Source organism: Theropithecus gelada, chromosome 2 (genome assembly GCF_003255815.1).
Source record: "Theropithecus gelada isolate Dixy chromosome 2, Tgel_1.0, whole genome shotgun sequence".
NCBI lineage: Eukaryota > Metazoa > Chordata > Mammalia > Primates > Cercopithecidae > Theropithecus > Theropithecus gelada.
Window position 1 is genome coordinate 33,305,644 of NC_037669.1, and position 18,157 is coordinate 33,323,800.

Below are 18,157 nucleotides of genomic sequence, written 5' to 3' on the forward strand. Positions count from 1 at the left end.
AAAAAAAAAAAAAAAAAAAAGAAACACTTTGGACTACATGATAATAAATATCTACCATATGAAAATGTGTGGCCGGGCGCGGTGGCTCAAGCCTGTAATCCCAGCACTTTGGGAGGCCGATGCGGGTGGATCACGAGGTCAGGAGATCGAGACTATCCTGGCTAACATGGTGAAACCCCGTCTCTACTAAAAATACAAAAAACTAGCCGGGCGTGGTGGCGGGCGCCTGTAGTCTCAGCTACTTGGGAGGCTGAGGCGGGAGAATGGCGTGAACCCGGGAGGCGGAGCTTGCAGTGAGGAGATCACGCCACTGCACTCCAGCCTGGGAGACACAGCGAGACTCCGTCTCAAAAAAAAAAAAAAAGAAAAAAAGAAAATGTGTAATGCAGCTAACTCAATGCTTAGGAGGAAATTTATAGTTTAAATGTTTATATTACAAAGGAAGAAGGGCATAGAATCAAAACTTATACACAGGTTTACACACTAAGAAGCAAGAAACTAAAAGCTAATTAAACCTAAGTTAACTAGAAGGGAAGAAATTATAAAAATAATAGTAAATCAATGACAGAGAAAGCAGACCAAACAATATTTTAAAATCTATGACCAAAAGCTAGTTCTTTGAAAAGATCTGTAATGTGGGTAAATCACTAGCTGGAATGATGAAGAAAAAGAGATAATATGAAAATTAACAATGTAAATAAAACAGAGGGCATCAAAACAGATACTACAGAAATTAAATATAAGGGAATAATATAAACTACTTTATGCCAATAAAATTAACAACTTAGACGAAACGCACAAATTTCTTCAAAGACACAAATTATAAAAACTGACTCAAGAAGAAATAGAACATCTGGATAGTACTATAACAACAAAAATTTTAAATTTGTATTTAAAACTATCCCTCAAAGAATACTTACAGATGGATTCATTGACAAATTCCTTAGTAAAGCAGAAGAAAGAAAACAGAAATCCAAAACATAGAACAAACAGAAAACAAAATACAGAATCGCAGATGTAAGGCCTAAATATACATAAGTACGTTAAACATAAATGGTTTAAATATACCATTGAATGACAGAAATGGGCAGTGTGGACTTAAAAACATAACCCAATTGTATGTTGCCTAGTGAAGTTAGTGAAGACACTAACTTCAAATATAAAAGTATAGGTAGGTTGAGGTAAAGGATGGAAACAGTTATATTATTTAAACACTGAATGCTTTCCAAGATAAGGAACAAAGTGTGGATGCTAGTTCTTCCCACTGTATTTCAATATAGTACTGGAAGTTCTAGCCAGTGCAATAACAAAAGGAAATAAGATGCAAACAGATTAGAAATAAAACTGCCCCTGTTTCCAAATGGCATGGTTGTCTACACATAAAATACCAAGAAACCTACCAAAAAAACTCTTACAACTGAGACAGTTCAGAAAGGCCACAGGATACTAGATAAACATACAAAAATCAATTGTATTTCTATACTAGCAGCGAATGTGAACACATAGACACCAATATTAAAAACACAATGGTATTTAAAATTGCTCAAAAAAGAAATGCTGACATGCAAATCTAACAAAACATGAACAGAACCTTTTATGCTGAAAACAGCAAAACACTGATGAAGAAATCAAAGATCTAAATAAATGGAAAGCCATACCATGTCCATGGATTAGAAGACTCAACACAATAAAGATAAAAATTATCTCCAAATTAATACACTGCTTTAACATAATTCTTATTGAAATTATGGCAAGATTTTCTATACATATAGACAAGATTTTTCTGAAATTTATATGGAAAGAAAAGTAATTATAATGTCTAAAATAATTTTGAAAAATAAAATGAGAGGAATCACTCTACCAGATTTCAAGATCTATTATATAGATATATGAATCAAGACAATGTAGTGTTGGTAAGAGGATAGATATATAGATCAACAGACTTGAAAGTAAACCCAGAAATAGACCCACACAAATATGTCCAAATGATTTCTGACAAAGATGCAAAAGGAATTCAATGGAGGAAATGTCTTTTCAGCAAAAATGCTAGAGTAATTGGACATCTGTAAGAAAAAAACAAATCTCAACCTAAGTCTGATACCTTATTTAAAAATTAGCTTAAATATAAAAAGAAAAACTATAAAATGTTTAAACAAAAATAGGATAAAATATTTAGGACCTAGGGCTAGGCAGAGTTCTTAGACTTGACATCAAAATCAAGATTTATATAAGGAAAATTGATAAACTGAACATCAACTAAATTAAAAGCTGTTGCTCTGTGACAAACTCTGTTAAGGGAGGCCAAGTGCAGTGGTTCACACCTGTAATCCCAGCACTTTGGGAGGACAGGGAAGGTAGATCACTTGAGGTCAGGGGTTCCAAACCAGCCTGGCCAACATGATGAAACCCTGTCTCTACTAAAAAAAATTGCAAAAGTTAGTGGGGCATGGTGGCACATGTTTGTAATCCCAGCTACTTGGGAGGCTGAGGCAGGAGGATCATTTGAACCCAGGAGATGGAGTTTGCAGTGAGCCAAGATTGCACCACTGCACGCCAGCCTGGGCAACACACGAGACCCTGTCTCAAAAAAAAAGAAAGAAAGAATGAACAAACTCTGTTAAGGGAATGAAAAGATAAGCTACAGATTAAGAGACTAAGATAAAATATTTATAAACTATATATCCAACTAGCATATAGTACACATCCAGGACTAGTATCTAGAATATAAAAAGAAGTCTAAAATCTCAACAGTAAAAGGGAGAACAATCCTATTCATATGTGACAAAAAGACACAAAGGGCCATGTCACCAAAAATATACAGATGGCAAATAAACCAATGAAAACATGTGCTTGTCATGTGAAACTACCTCATACCAGATTTTTTTTTAAATCCCCAAATCTCTCTGCTGCTTGCAGAGCAGACTGCTTCTCAGTGTCTGTCAGGGTCTGATCGAAAAGTAACATGTCTCCAGGAGCATTCAAACATTTGGGTGAAATTCTAGAAAGTCTCTCAGGCTCATCTGAAAAGTTGCCAAGATCTCTCTTAATTTGCATTAAGTCCCGTAGGGAGATGGGGACCTTGGCCTAACTGGGCCCAAATTCACTGGGTATCTGTTGGAGGGGCAAGAGTGAGACTGGGGCTTGTTTAGGGTGAGGATTTCTAGGAGAGGGCAAGTGAGGGGCTGAAGCTGGATAAGGAGGTTGGGGTGGATCTGGAGGAGCAAGGCTGGAGGGAGCTCACTCCTCTGCTGGGGGTGCCTCTGGGAGTCATATCTTTAATTCGCTAGGCTTACCCCTTGCAACCTGAGATGGCCAACAGGAGGGCTGGATCAATCCTACACTGTTGGCAAGTCTGGATTGCCTTGCAAGCTATAGAAAGCCTGCACATATGGGGCTTACAGACCATCTGTCCTCACATCCACAGAAAAAGTCCAACTGCTGAATGATATAAAAATGAATGGTTCCTTCCTGAGGCCAAGCCATCCTTCCTGTAAATCACAATTTGGCCAAATCCTTGTGCAGAGGGCTATGAGGGGTTTTTCCTCCAGATTCTGAGGGTCAAACAGTCCCAGTGGTTCAGGATACACTCCAGAGGAGTATAAGCTGGGGGTGGTGAAGAGAACTGGTTGCCCATTCTGAAAGACAGGGAATAGAGGCATCCCTCCTTCCTTTTCTTCTTTCAGTGAAAACTCAGGGTGTGATGGAGACAGAAAGCAGGCATCCTCCTTTCACTTTCCACCCCTTATCCCTGAGCTGGCCATAGGTACCACTGCGGTATGTACCCATGAAGCAGGGGAAACCTGGAGAATAGTAGTTAACCACCCTCACCTATGCCTCCATTTCTCCCTGCTGTCGGAAAACTGAGTTCCGTGGGTCTGTTTATGCCATGAAGCATGGTCTCCTTCCATGGGGTGGGGGGTTTAGTCGGCAGGAATTGGTCCTGCTTTACATTGTGCCTGTTGCCTGGCTTTGGATCCCTCAGATCCAAAGATCCCTTTGGGTTTTTCTTTCTAGGGCCTTAGCCTGAAGCTTGGAATCAAGGTTGGGACTGAAAAAGTATTTTAGAGGCTGTTTGTATCTATTTAGAGTGTCTCAAGTGTGCCCTGCCAAATCTGCAGTTCTCAGCCAGCAGGGGCCATTCCTGTTAACTTTCTTATCAGAAACAGAGCTAGGGGGAGCCCTCTCACTTAGAAAAGGAAAAAAACAGAAAAACAGTTTAAGGGGCAAAAAGTGGAGAGAGTCTGGGGGAAGAACCCCTTGCTTAGTGCAACTGGGCCTTTCTAATCCTTTTATCTTTCCTTCAGTTCAGACTAGGTTGAATTCCTTGGCCAGGGGAGGAGAGGTTCCGTTGGTGTGGTGGGTGAGAAGCACATGTCCATTGGCCCTGTGGGGTTGCAGCTACCATCATAGCTTTCTCCTGCCTTGCTCATGACTGTTGGGCTCGACCCTGGCCTGCTGTGGGCATGCCCAGGTGCCCAAGCTGGGAGGAAAAAGGGTAAGGAGAGGTACCCTGAGCCATGCATTCCTGCAGCTGTCAAAGTGGAGGCATACATGGCATCTCTATGAACAGTTGGTCTGATTTTCACCTTTGGAGGCTGAGCCTAATGCTCATTTTGCTTAGTAACATTTCCACAGCCTGTAGCAAAACTCCTAACATTATACAAAAGAGATAAGAGCCATTTCAAAGACAGAAAAGAGACAAAGTCTAGGCGTTTCCACCTCCCAGTTAGGGTGGAGTTTTTTAAACTCAGTGAAGAGAAACAGAGCCTTTTACCTGCAGGAAAGAGAAAGGTGGCAGGGTTTTGAAAGAGAGGCAGACCCAAAAGTTTGGCATTCACTCACACTCACCTTCCACAATCCCAGACAAGTCCCCAGTTGAAATGGGAAAGGTTCCCTTGTCCCCCTCGCAGGGTGTGCAATGGGAGTGTGGCTCGCTTCTTCAGTACACCATTGCTCAAACCTCTAGGGGAGCATACAGACCGGCAGGCTGTGGGGCTCCAACCCCATGGCAGTGTCTAGGGGTGAATGTTTACAGCTGAAGCCCCAATGGGCGTGTGTTACAGGGTGCTCTCTTAGTTTGTTGTCTATAGGCAGCCTGTGTTAACCAGCTCAATTAGACTCCCTTCCTTATCACAAAGACAGATGGATTTCTGTATCCCGGGGTTTCTTGCCTTGGTGTACTGAAAGAATCGGATCACATGTGGGCTTGGAGGATGAGTGCAAATTTTTACTGAGTGGAAGTAGCTCTCCTCCAATGGGAGAACCAGAAGGGAGATGGTTTTTCCCTGGATTTGGGCCACTCGGCAGCCCCAGCCCAACTCTCCCGCCAAACTCTGCCTTGCCCACTGGTCAATGGCCTGCCAGCATCTATTGATGCCTGTCAGCATGCTCTTGATGACCAGTTACTTGTGTCATCTGCCAGTGTGTCCCTTATGATACCCAGCCACTTCTGTGTCTGCCTGCTATGGTCTCAGGTTTTAATAGGCCCAGGATGAGGGCATGGCAGGCCAGGGTGGTCTTGGGAAATGCAACATCTGGGCAGGAAATGCCTCTCCTCACCTAGGTCCGTGGGGGTGGAGCTCTAGCCAGGGACCACTCCTTTCTCTGCCCAGCACTTCCCTTCCTCCCTTCCATATAATTTAAAGGGACTAATCCTTTCCCTTCCCAGCACTCCCATATCAATACTGGATATTTTAAAAAAAGAAAGAAATTAACTTCAGATGGTTAAAGATAAAGGTAAGAGCCAAAACTATAAGATGTTAGAAGAACATACAGGAGAATATGTTTATGATTTTGAGATAGAAAAGCATTTCTTAATTCTTAAAAATCATTCTGACTATACGGTATTATTAGCAAAATAGAATTCCTGGACTGGAAACTCTAAGGATTATAGAAGTTCTACCAAGGTATCACCACCCTAAAAGATCCAGTTGACCTGTTTATAATATCTCCTTCTCTGTTTTTATTGTTTTCACTTTTGAAATTAAATGACAACAATGTCAATAAATATAAAGGTTTTTAAGATATATTATTTTGGGACTCAAATATTAAAAAGATAAGAGTTTAGGTCAAAAAAACTCACAGTTCCTCCCATTCTTTTTTTCGCTGTTGAATCTTTAATTGTGCCCTTTCAGCTTTCAATATAAGTTTTCTTGTTTTCTCGATTTGATTTTCCACCATAATTTCACTTAGGGTTTTAGGCCGAAATTTCTTCCCTTTTTCTATTATTGATTCTTCTTGTATGGCAATGCTCCCACCTATACAGAGAATCAACATTTTTCAGCCTTTTCGAGACATAAAAACAAAACAAAACTCTCAGATACTGTTTTTAACCTGCTGCATTAAAAAAAAAAAAAAAAACGCAGAGAATATATTGAATTCGTAAATCAAAGTATTTATTGAGCACTAGGTGTGGTGGCTCACGCCTGTAATCCCAGCACTTTGGGAGGCTGAAGCAGGTGGATCACTAGAGGTCAAGAGTTTGAGACTAGCCTGGGCAATGTGGTGAAACCCGATCCCTACTAAAAATACAAAAATTAGCCAGCCATGGTGGTGCGTTCCTATACTCTCAGCTACTTGGGAGGCTGAAGCAGGAGAATTGCTTGAACCCAGGAGGCAGAAGTTGCAGTAAGCTGAAATCTTGCCACTGCACTTCAGCCTGGGGAACAGAGCGAGACTCTGTCTCATACAAAACAAAACAAAACAAAATAAAAACAAAAATGTATTTATTGACCAACTACTATGAATTCAACCCCATAATAAGTACTGTGGAATGCCAAAATAGAAAGATCTAAGTCACATTTTTTGCTTTTAAAAACCTTACTAAAAAGTTGGCAAGATAAGACATATATTAAACAATTAGAGAACAAGATAAATGATGATGGACCACTAACATGTTGGGAAAGAGTGTTTGTGACATGATGGCGGGGAAAACGAGAAAAATCGAGTAAGTCCAATTCGATACATACAATTTGAGGTGGCACATACCAACTGAAGTGCTCTGAAGCCAACTAAAAAACTTGTCAGAAACACAGTCAAATAAATAATTTAAAAATTATTGGCTTTATGGCCAGGCCTGGTGGCTCACTCCTATAATCTTATCACTTTGGAAGGCCAAGGTAGGCAGATTGCCTGAGCTCAGGAGTTCAAGACCATCCTGGGCACAGTGAAACCCCCATCTCTCTAAAAATACACACACACATACACACACACACACACACATACAATTAGCTGGGTATAAACCCGGTTACTCAGGAGGCTGAAGTACCAGAATTGCTTGAACCTGGGAGGCAGAGGTTGCAGTGAGCCAAGATTGGACCACTTCACTCCAACCTGGGAGACAGAGAGGAACTCTGTTTCAAAAAAAAAAAAAAAAAAAAATTGGCCGTATCAACTAATGAGTTTCTTTTCTTTTCTTTTTTTTCTTTTTTGAGACAGAGTCTCACTTTGTCACTTAGTAGAGTGCAATGATGTAATCTTGGCTCACTGCAACCTCTGCCTCTGGCGTTCAAGTGATTCTCCCGCCACAGCCTTGTAAGTAGCTGGGACTACGGGAATGTGTCACCGTGCTCAGCTAATTATTGTATTTTTAGTAGAGATGGGGTTTCACCATGTTGGCTAGGCTGGTCTTGAACTCCTGACCTCAAGTGATCCACCTGCCTTGGCCTCCCAAAGTGCTGGGATTACAAGTGTGAGCCACCACACCTGGTCTACTAACAAGTTCCTATTGGGGAATTACTCTATTCATGTTCAAGCTTTAGATAGATATGAAAAATTAAATAATATGAGATACTTACATAGTTATAAATAACCATTTCATCATATTTCATATTTCAAATATATGGTGGTATAGAGAAAGAAGAGTTTATGTGGCCTGGGTGGTCATGGGAAGGCTTTATAAACAAAAGTGTAATTTAAGCTACATCCCCAAGAATTGGTAGAATTCAGAGAGGAGAGAAGTGAAGAGGTCACTCCAGCAGGAGCCTGAGTGTGGAAGTGTCAGATATAATTAGGGAGCAGCAGGCAGGACAGAAGACTAAACAGGCAAGCTGAACAGTATGAGAAGGCACTACTGGAAACATAGAATATGGATAGATTGTGGAAGGATTAAGATCAGGACAGTGGTTTCAGAATTTATCCTAGAAGCAAAAAGGAGACATTAAAGAGTTCCCAGTGAAGAAGATAAACCAATATTAATGTTTGTATTATATCATTGTCAATAGCCTAGATCTAGCCAGGTTGCAGCAGCACCTTGTATTTATTATTGAATGGCTCTCCAAGCCATTTCAGAATTCTTGTTCTTCTACTAATCTGCAGTCACCTTGTGGGCAGGCACAAGAAACAGGTTGCAGGGATTAGAGGTACTATTTTCATACCTCTATTCTCTGCTCATTCTATTTAAGCATATGTTCTTGGAAAATAGTCTGAAATGCAGTGTTTTAGCCCCACACTTTGGGATGGGGCCCAGGAATCTGACACAAACCACTGCCTAGAACCTAGCATCTGGGGAAATCCTAGATTTAAGAATAGCTAGATGTGGCAAGTAAGAAAACAGCAGCATCCAGTCCTCTCACCCACTCTCAGTCACATGACCAGCGTAGGTTTTCTTACAAACTACGTTAAAGAGGAAAGTGGACATGGAGCATTTGTTGGAAAAATGTGGCCTCTCATTCTCAGCTATACCACACACTTTTGTCTCTCTCGATTATTTACTCCAAAGAAAACTGTCATGGAAGGAAGAGGGACAAGAGATTGAGCTCAAGCCACCAAAGAAGGTTCAATGGTTCTGCCCACAGACAATTCACTTTTGAAGTCTTAGTAAATAAGAATTTAAAAGCCTTCTTGTCGTAGGCTACCTGCATCTCTCTGGCTGTCCTTTCTTCCAGTTCCCTCTTTTTCAAACCTGTCCAGTTTGCTTGGTTTTCTCTCTGATTGACTAGTTCGTTTGAATTTGGAGTACTTAGAGGGCTGTACCAGCCTGTAAGAGGATATCTTGTGGTCACTTAGTATGGCATGAACCACAATAGTATCACTTTCCAATGGATCTCGAAATCTGAAAAAATAAAACAAGTATTTGCAATAGTCATCATTTTGATCATTCTGCATAATTACCAGTAATAAAATAAAACTACAATATACGATTCTTATTATATCATTATATTGTGCTAGACTCAAATTTTAACATATATATAACAACAGGATGTCATGGAAGTTGGATTGGACTTGATTAAAGAGCAAATATAATCTTTATAATGAAAATACTAAACAACTCATTATTAATCACTATAATACCAGTGCTTTCATAATACGTGGAAAAATGAAAATTTTGCAGGCAGACTGCAGTTTAATGGTAAACAGATCATATCAAACTCTGAGGAAATATAATCTACTTCCCTACATATTATATATAATAGACTATATATTATATATTATATGTATATATATCTACACATATATAAATAGATTATTATATATAATGTGTAATAGATATATAGTTTGTGTATGTGTTTTGATGCATAGACATATAAATACATATAACATGTAAATTATGTAAACAAATATATTAATATCTGTGTGTGAGTGAAGGGTCTCTAAATCAAAAAGTGGAAAAATAATTTTTAACTCTTATTCCCCAGAGACTAAAGAATGTTCATTCTTCACCTCACAAAATGTTTTAAAAGTACATTTTGTTTTCTTAAATTATATGGTATGTGTGGTGTGTATATATGTGGGTGTTTACATACATGTGGCAATGCAATTTATTTGTACATAGTACCATAAAAAGAGCAGACCTTAAGCAGTTGAATAAAAGTAGAGACCTCCTCATTTCTACTCTTTGCCCCTCAATTTTCCATGTTTAACGACATTTCACAAAAGTCCCAATCTATCAGATTCCCCTATTTGCCTCTGTAAAAAACATTAAGCTCAGGAAATCATACTAATCTCTAGTTCTTCTTTCTCTCATTGCCCACAGAGTCTTATTTTTAAAAGTTCTTCATCTATCTGTCAATTAAAAAAATTAAAATTTTTTTTTCATCAATTACCTTGTTATTTGGGGGCATTGGTTCATAATTATCACACACACACACACATATATGCACTTTTAATTTTAGAATTTAATTTATTTTTGTATATAGTGATTATTCCTAGCTTGTTTGCCTTTCTTACTATTTTTCTAACTTAATCTTTAAACTCTATGTCTGCTTTTAAAATGATTTACTATTTCTTTTTAATGTTCCCTTTTCTTTCATACATACTATCTTTCTCATCTCTTTAAGACTTATTTCCTTTATGTATTTGCCCACTGGAACTTTTAAATTTTAGCCTTTCCATGAGACCCAGATAACACTGAGAGGTGAAGCCAGCTGGACTTCCTGGGTCGAGTGGGGACTTGGAGAACTTTTCTGTCTAGCTAGAGGATTGTAAACACACCCATCAGCGCTGTGTGTCTAGCTAAAGGATTGTAAGTGCACCAATCAGCACTCTGTAAAAACGCACCAATCAGCACTCTGTGTCTAGCTAAAGGATTGTAAGTGCATCAACCAACACTCTGTAAAAAGACACCAATCAGTGCTCTGTGTCTAGCTAAAGGATTGTAAACGCACCAATCAGCACTCTGTAAAATGGACCAATCAGCGCTCTGTAAAATGGACCAATCAGCAAGACGTGGGTGGGGACAAATAAGGGAATAAAAGCTGGCCACCCCAGCCAGCAGCAGCAACCCGCTTGGGTCCCCTTCCATGCTGTGGAAGCTTTGTTCTTTTGCTCTTCACCATAAATCTTGCTGCTGCTCACTCTTGGGGTCCACACCACCTTTAACAGCTGTAACACTCACCACGAAGGTCCACTGCTTCATTCTTGAAGTCAGCGAGACCAAGAACCCACTAGAAGGAATCAACTCGGGACACACCTTGGCAACCCAGATGGGACATCGCTATGCAGTGAGTACCATCAGACCCCTGTAGCTTGCTATTCTGTCCTATTTTTCCTTGCAATTCAGGGGCTAAATACCAGGCACCTGTCAGCCAGTTAAAATCAACTAGCATGGCCGCTGGACTAAAGACATGGGTGTCAGGTTTTCTAGGAAAGGGCTCTCTAACAGCTCCTTCTCTTTGGAGTTGGGAGCGTTGGTTTGCCTGGAACCAGATTCCGCGTTTCCTGTACTTCTGGGCTGAGCCAAGGGTCGACAGAGAGGAAAGTCATTCAGCTCAAGGGTCCTGACAAAAAGTTGGTTGACCCTGTAGCCATGAGCGGAACTCTCAAAGTCATGTCACCCAAGTGAGACTCACCCATCTATCCTATCTATCCTGATCCTTGTCTCCTGGGTCCTAATGGCTGTCAGACAAACTTCCTCCCGCCTCTCTTCTCCGAGGTTAGTCCCACTTCTAAAAACCACTCCCTGTCTCTGGTGCTTTTCTAGTTTCTCCTATAAGAATGATTTCTAGTATCAACTTCAGGACTTTGTTCCCTTCTTTAGGCACCTGGGCTCACCAATCAGAAAGACATAATTTTTGCCCAAAGCCCCTTTGGGTGGGGAGACCAACTATCCTTTTAGGATCCTTCCTCATACCAGCAGGCCTAACAGAAGCTATTCCTGAGGCTAGGATATGGGAAGCTTCAGAAATGATATCCTTCCTATTCAAGTGAGGACAAAAGGCATCACTTTTCCAACCCTGGAGATCCCTTCCCTCCCTCAGGGTATGGCCCTTTACTTCATTTTTGGGGCATAACATCTTTACAGGATGGGGTAAAGTCCCAATACTAACAGGAGAACACCTAGGACTCTAACAGGTTTTCGAGAATGCATTGGTAAGGGCCACTAAATCCAACCTTCCTCAGTCCTCTTTGTGGTCTAAGAGGAAAACTAGTGTTTCTGCTGCTGCATCGGTGAGCACAACTATTCCGATCAGCAGAGTCCAGGGACCACTGAGGTTCTTGGGAAAGAGGGGTTTCTGCTGCTGCGTTGGTAAGCGCAACTATTCCGATCAGCAGGGTCCAGGGACCGTTGCAGGTTCTTGGGGGGGGGGGGTAAGTAAACAAACCAAAATCGCTGGCGGTTTTTCCTTTCACATGGGAAACACTCAGGCATCAACAGGCTCACCCTTGAAATGCATCCTAAGACATTGGGACCAATTTGACCCGCAAACCCTGAAAAAGAGGTGGCTCATTTTTTTTTCTGCACTACAGCCTGGCTCCAATATTCTCTCTCTGATGGTGAAAAATGGCCACCTGAGGGAAGTATAAATTACAACACTATCCTGCAGCTTGACCTTCGAGGTAAGAGGGAAGGCAAATGTAGTGAAATACCTTATGTTCAAGCTTTCTTTTCATTGAAGGAGAATCCACAACTATGCAAAGCTTGCAATTTACATCACACAGGAGGACCTCTCAGCTTACCTCCATATCCTAGCCTCCCTATAGCTCCCCTTCCTATTAATGATAAACCTCCTCTAATCTCCCTCATCCAGAAGGAAACAAGCAAAGAAATCTCCAAGGGACCACAAAAACCCCCAGGCTATTGGTTATGTCCCCTTCAAGCTGCAGAGGGAGGGGAATTTGGCCCAACCCAGGTACATGTCCCCTTCTCCCTCTCTGATTTAAAGCAGATCAAGGCAGACCTGGGAAAGTTTTCAGATGATCCTCTTAGGTACATAGATGTCCTACAGGGTCTAGGACAAACCTTTGACCTCACTTGGAGAGATGTCATGGTATTGTTACATCAAACCCTGGCCTTTAATGAAAAGAATGCGGCTTTAGCTGCAATTCTCCGAGTTTGCAAGAGTTTGGAGATACCTGGTATCTTAGTCAAGTATATGATAGAATGACAGCCGAAGAAAGGGACAAATTCCCTACCAGTCAGCAAGCCGTCCCCAGTATGGATCCCCACTGGGACCTTGACTCAGATAATGGGGACTGGAGTTGCAAACATCTGTTGACCTGTGTTCTCAAAGGACTAAGGAGAATTAGGAAAAAACCCATGAATTATTCAATGGTGTCCACCATAACTCAGGGAAACAAAGAAAATCCTTCTGCCTTCCTTGAGCAGCTACAGGAGGCCTTAAGAAAATATACTCCCCTGTCACCTGACTCCCTCGAGGGTCAACTGATCCTAAAAGATAAGTTTATTACCCAATTAGCCACAGGTATCAGGAGAAAGCTCCAAAAGCTTGCCCTGGGCCCTGAACAAAATCTGGAGGCATTACTAAACCTGGCAACCTCGGTGTTCTATAATAGGGAACAAAAGGAACAGGCTGAAAAGGAAAAGTGAGGTCAGAGAAAGGCCACAGCCTTAGTCATGGCCCTCAGACAAACCTCGGTGGTTCAGAGAGGACAGAAAATGGAGCAGGCCAATCACCTGGTAGGGCTTGTTATCTGTGTGCTTTGCAAGGACACTTTAAAAAAGGTTGTCCAATGAGAAACAAGCTGCCCCCTTGCCCACGTCCACTATGCTGAGGCAATCACTGGAAGGTGCACTGCCCCAGAGGACAAAGGTTCTCTGGGCCAGAAGCCCCTAAACAGATGATCCAACAACAGGACTGAGGGTTCCTGGGGCAAGCGCCAGCTCATGTAATCACCCTCACTGAGCCTTGGGTATGTTTAACCATTGAGGACCAGGAAATTGACTTCCTCCTGGACACTGGCACAGCTTTCTTAGTGTTAATCTCCTGTCCCAGACAGCTGTCCTCAAGGTCTGTTACCATCCGAGGAATCCTGGGACAGCCTGTAACCAGGTATTTCTCCCACCTCCTCAGTTGTAATTGGGAGACTTCGCTACAGATAGTAAGTATGCTTATCTAATCCTACATGCTCATTCTGCAATATGGAAAGAAAGGGAGTTCCTAACCCCTGGAGGAACCCCCATTACATATCACAAGGAAACCATGGAGTTATTGCACACAGTGCAAAAACCCAAGGAGGTGGCAGTCTTACACTGCCAAAACCATCAAAAAGGGAAGGAGAGGGGAAAACACCAGCAAAAGTGGCTGGCAGAGGCAGGGAAAGACCAGTAGAGAGGAAAGAGAGAGGAAGAGGCAGAGAGAAAAAAAGAGAGAGAAAGGGAAAGAAATGAAGTCAAAAAGAAAGAGAAGGAAAGAGATAGAGGAAGAGACAGACAAAGAAGGAGTCAGAGAGGAAGAGAGAAAGAGACAGAAAGAGGAAGAGACAGACAAAGAGGGAGTCAGAGAGAGAGAGAGAGAGAGAGAAAGTCAAAGAGAGAGAGGAAGAGACAAAGAGGGAGTCAGAAAGAGAGAAAGAGACAGACAAAGAAGTCGAAGAGAAAGAAAGAGAGATGGAAGTAGTAAAGAAAAAAGAGTGTACCCTATTCCTTTAAAAGCCAGAGTAAATTTAAAACCTATAATTAATAATTGACAGTCTTCTCCGTGACCCTCTAACACTGCAATACCACCTTGTTGTCAGTGTAAACAAGGGTGTAGCCCGAAAGCACTGAGGCCACTGACAACCCATAGCCTTCCTCTCAGAGATCCTTGGCCCAGTGGCCTACAGTTGTCCCAGATGCATTCAATCTGTGGCAGCAGCTGCTTTGCTAGCAGAAGAAAGTTGGAAAATAACTTTTAGAGGTAACCTCATTGTGAGCGCACCTCACCAGGTCAGAAATATTCTAAGTCAAAAAAAGTAGGAAAGGCAGAGGGGTAGCTTACTGGCTCAAATCTTGAAGTGTGCTTGCGGCAGCCGCCCCCTTCTGCGCGGTCACGCCGAGCCAGCGCCTGGGCCTGGAACAGGGCGGTAGTCCCCCAGCTTCGCCCACCACCTCTCTACCATGGACCCCAGCAAAGTGAACGAGCTTCGGGCCTTTGTGAAAATGTGTAAGCAGGATCCGAGGGTTCTGCACACCGAGGAAATGCTCTTCCTGAGAGAGTGGGTGGAGAGCATGGGGGGTAAAGTACCACCTGCTACTCAGAAAGCTAAATCAGAAGAAAATACCAAGGAAGAAAAACCTGATAGTAAGAAGGTGGAGGAAGACTTAAAGGCAGACGAACCATCAAGTGAGGAAAGTGATCTAGAAATTGATAAAGAAGGTGTGATTGAACCAGACACTGATTCTCCTCAAGAAATGGGAGATGAAAATGCAGAGATAACGGAGGAGATGATGGATCAGGCAAATGATAAAAAAAGTGGCTGCTATTGAAGCCCTTAATGATGGTGAACTCCAGAAAGCCATTGATTATTCACAGATGCCATCAAGCTGAATCCTCGCTTGGCCATTTTGTATGCCAAGAGGGCCAGTGTCTTCGTCAAATTACAGAAGCCAAATGCTGCTATCCGAGACTGTGACAGAGCCATTGAGATAAATCCTGATTCAGCTCAGCCTTACAAGTGGCGAGGGAAAGCACACAGACTTCTAGGCCACTGGGAGGAAGCCACCCATGATCTTGCCCTTGCCTGTAAATTGGATTATGATGAAGATGCTAGTGCAATGCTGAAAGAAGTTCAACCTAGGGCACAGAAAATTGCAGAACATCGGAGAAAGTATGAGCGAAAACGTGAAGAGCGAGAGATCAAAGAAAGAATAGAACGAGTTAAGAAGGCTCGAGAAGAGCATGAGAGAGCCCAGAGGGAGGAAGAAGCCAGACGACAGTCAGGAGCTCAGTATGGTTCTTTTCCAGGTGGCTTTCCTGGGGGAATGCCTGGTAGTTTTCCCGGAGGAATGCCTGGAATGGGAGGGGCCATGCCTGGAATGGCTGGAATGCCTGGACTCAATGAAATTCTTAGTGATCCAGAGGTTCTTGCAGCCATGCAGGATCCAGAAGTTATGGTGGCCTTCCAGGATGTAGCTCAGAACCCAGCAAATAAGTCAAAATACCAGAGCAACCCAAAGGTTATGAATCTTATCAGTAAATTGTCAGCCAAATTTGGAGGTCAAGCGTAATGCCCTTCTGATAAATAAAGCCCTTGCTGAAGGAAAAGCAACCTAGATCACCTTATGGATGTCGCAATAATACAAACCAGTGTACCTCTGACCTCATCAAGAGAGCTGGGGTGCTTTGAAGATAATCCCTACCCCTCTCCCCCAAATTCAGCTGAAGCATTTTACAGTGGTTTGCCATTAGGGTATTCATTCAGATAATGTTTTCCTACTAGGAATTACAAACTTTAAACACTTTTTAAATATTCAAAATATTTAAAACAAATTTAAAGGGTCTGTTAATTCTTATATTTTTCTTTACTAATCATTTTGGATTTTTTTTCTTTGAATTGGGCAGGGAAGATATGTATGGAAGATTATTGCTCTAATCTGAGTGAAATAAAAGTTACTAGTGCGAGGCAAACATAACTCATTTGAGGATAAAATTTGTGTTGGATATGTGGTTCCTGATGCCTTTTGACTTGTCTTTTTAAATGCTTTATCTTTTTCTTTAAAGATTTATTTCAATAAAACTAATTGGGACCACCCGTATTTCAGTAGGACCTGGGTAGGGATTGGAAGTACTTAGCAGGGCAGCAGCAATCTTGCTGTGTTTTATATAACATGCATCCTTGGGCAGGTTGCCCTTAAATCTTACACTGTGGTGAAGGGATGATTTTTTTTGTAATGCTGCAGTAGAGTTGGAGTTCTCTTCTTGTCCAGTATATCCGATAAGTGTTTCATATTATTTCTACATAAGGGAAATAAGGGAGTACTTTTCTTTTTATATTTCTACACTTAAAATTCTCTTTCCTAGTCAAAAATTACCCAACTCTGTGTTTGTTTTCTGCTTGTTACATTTTTCTCCCTTACTTTTCTTGGGCTAAAGACAGGCTTTTGCCACCAGCATCATCACTGCTATCATCATTAACAGCATAACTATACAAGCATATTTAATGCTGAGTTTAATTTAATATGTAATACATATGGTAATTGTAGGGTAATACCCACAACAACTGTAGTTTCTTACTTGGCCAAGAGAATGCTTATTTAAGTGTTAGACTTCCATTCTGGCAAAATCTTGCCATATCAGAAGACATTGGAAAGAGGGATTCCCTTTGGTGTTTGGTCTTCTACTTAGAAAATACTTATTGCAGTTAGAGTTTATCTTGTAGTATTCATCTTTGTATTCTGAAGATAATATGGTTTGAATTAAATTGATATACACAGAGGGGAACCAATTTTTTTTGATCCAATGTGAATTATAAATGAGATAATCCACAGTTATTCATTGTGGAGTTGTTGAGACTATGAAAGACTCATTGTCTTTGTATTCAGCTCTTAAATAGTGTAACCATACCCCCACCTCTGCTTGCTTTCTTTCCCTCCCCTCCGATGATAAAGAAAATGATAAATTTTCAAAAAAAAAAAAAAATCTTGAAGTGTGGGGCTGTTCTGTTGGAAAAAGACGATTTGACCCAGCAGATTTACTAATAAGGGATCTAGATCTTGATTGGTTGCCATACAGGGGTCCGACCAGACCTAGGAGGAACTCCCTTCAGGACAGGACGATAGATGGTTCCTCCTGGGCGATTAAGGGAAAAAGACACAATGGGTATTCAGTAAGTTATAAGGAAACTCTTGTAGAAGCAGAGTTAGGAAAACTGCTTAATAATTGTACGCTCAAACATGCAAGCTGTCTGCACTCAGCTAAACTTGAAAGTACTTACAGAATCAGGAAGGAGCCATCTATGCCAATTCTAAGTTAATATGGACTGAACGAGGTCTTATTAATAGCAAAGAATAATTGAAATCCCAAACTTACAAGGTTTTCAACAAAAGAAAAGTTTGCTAAAAGTTAACAGTGTAACATGTATTATCCTAACCTCTAATCTTAAGGAAATCAGACCCTATCAGTATCCCTCAAAGATCAAGTCCATCAGCGCAGAGCCATACAACTAATACCCCTACTTATAGGGTTAGGAATGGCTACTGCTACAGGAACTGGAATAGCCAGTTTATCTACTTCATTATCCTACTACCACACACTCTCAAAGGATTTCTCAGACAGTTTGCAAGAAATAACGAAATCTATCCTTACTCTACAATCCCAAATAGACTCTTTGGCAGCAGTGACTTTCCAAAACTGCCAACGCCTAGACTTCTTCACTGCTGAGAAAGGAGGACTCTGAACCTTCTTAGGAGAAGAGTGTTGGTTTTACACTAACCAATCAGGGATAGTATGAGATGCTGCCCGGTGTTTACAGGAAAAAGCTTCCGAAATCAACTCTTACA

At 41.3% G+C, this 18,157-nt stretch overlaps 1 protein-coding gene and 1 pseudogene across 2 annotated transcripts in view; one reads left to right on the forward strand and one right to left on the reverse strand.

Moving 5' to 3' along the window:
• The window catches only part of CFAP44 (cilia and flagella associated protein 44), a 148,934-nt gene that overhangs the window by 43,538 nt on the left and 87,239 nt on the right, over window positions 1–18,157 (reverse strand). Inside the window, exons 23-24 of the mRNA XM_025375368.1 lie at window positions 8,856–9,052; window positions 6,083–6,257 (exon numbers count right to left, since the gene is read on the reverse strand). Of these exons, the coding sequence (XP_025231153.1) occupies window positions 6,083–6,257; window positions 8,856–9,052 (372 nt within the window). The remainder of the gene's footprint in view (window positions 1–6,082; window positions 6,258–8,855; window positions 9,053–18,157) is intronic.
• On the forward strand, window positions 14,685–15,923 carry LOC112618388 (annotated as a pseudogene). The gene has a single exon (XR_003118071.1). The product of XR_003118071.1 is annotated as a hsc70-interacting protein pseudogene (transcript).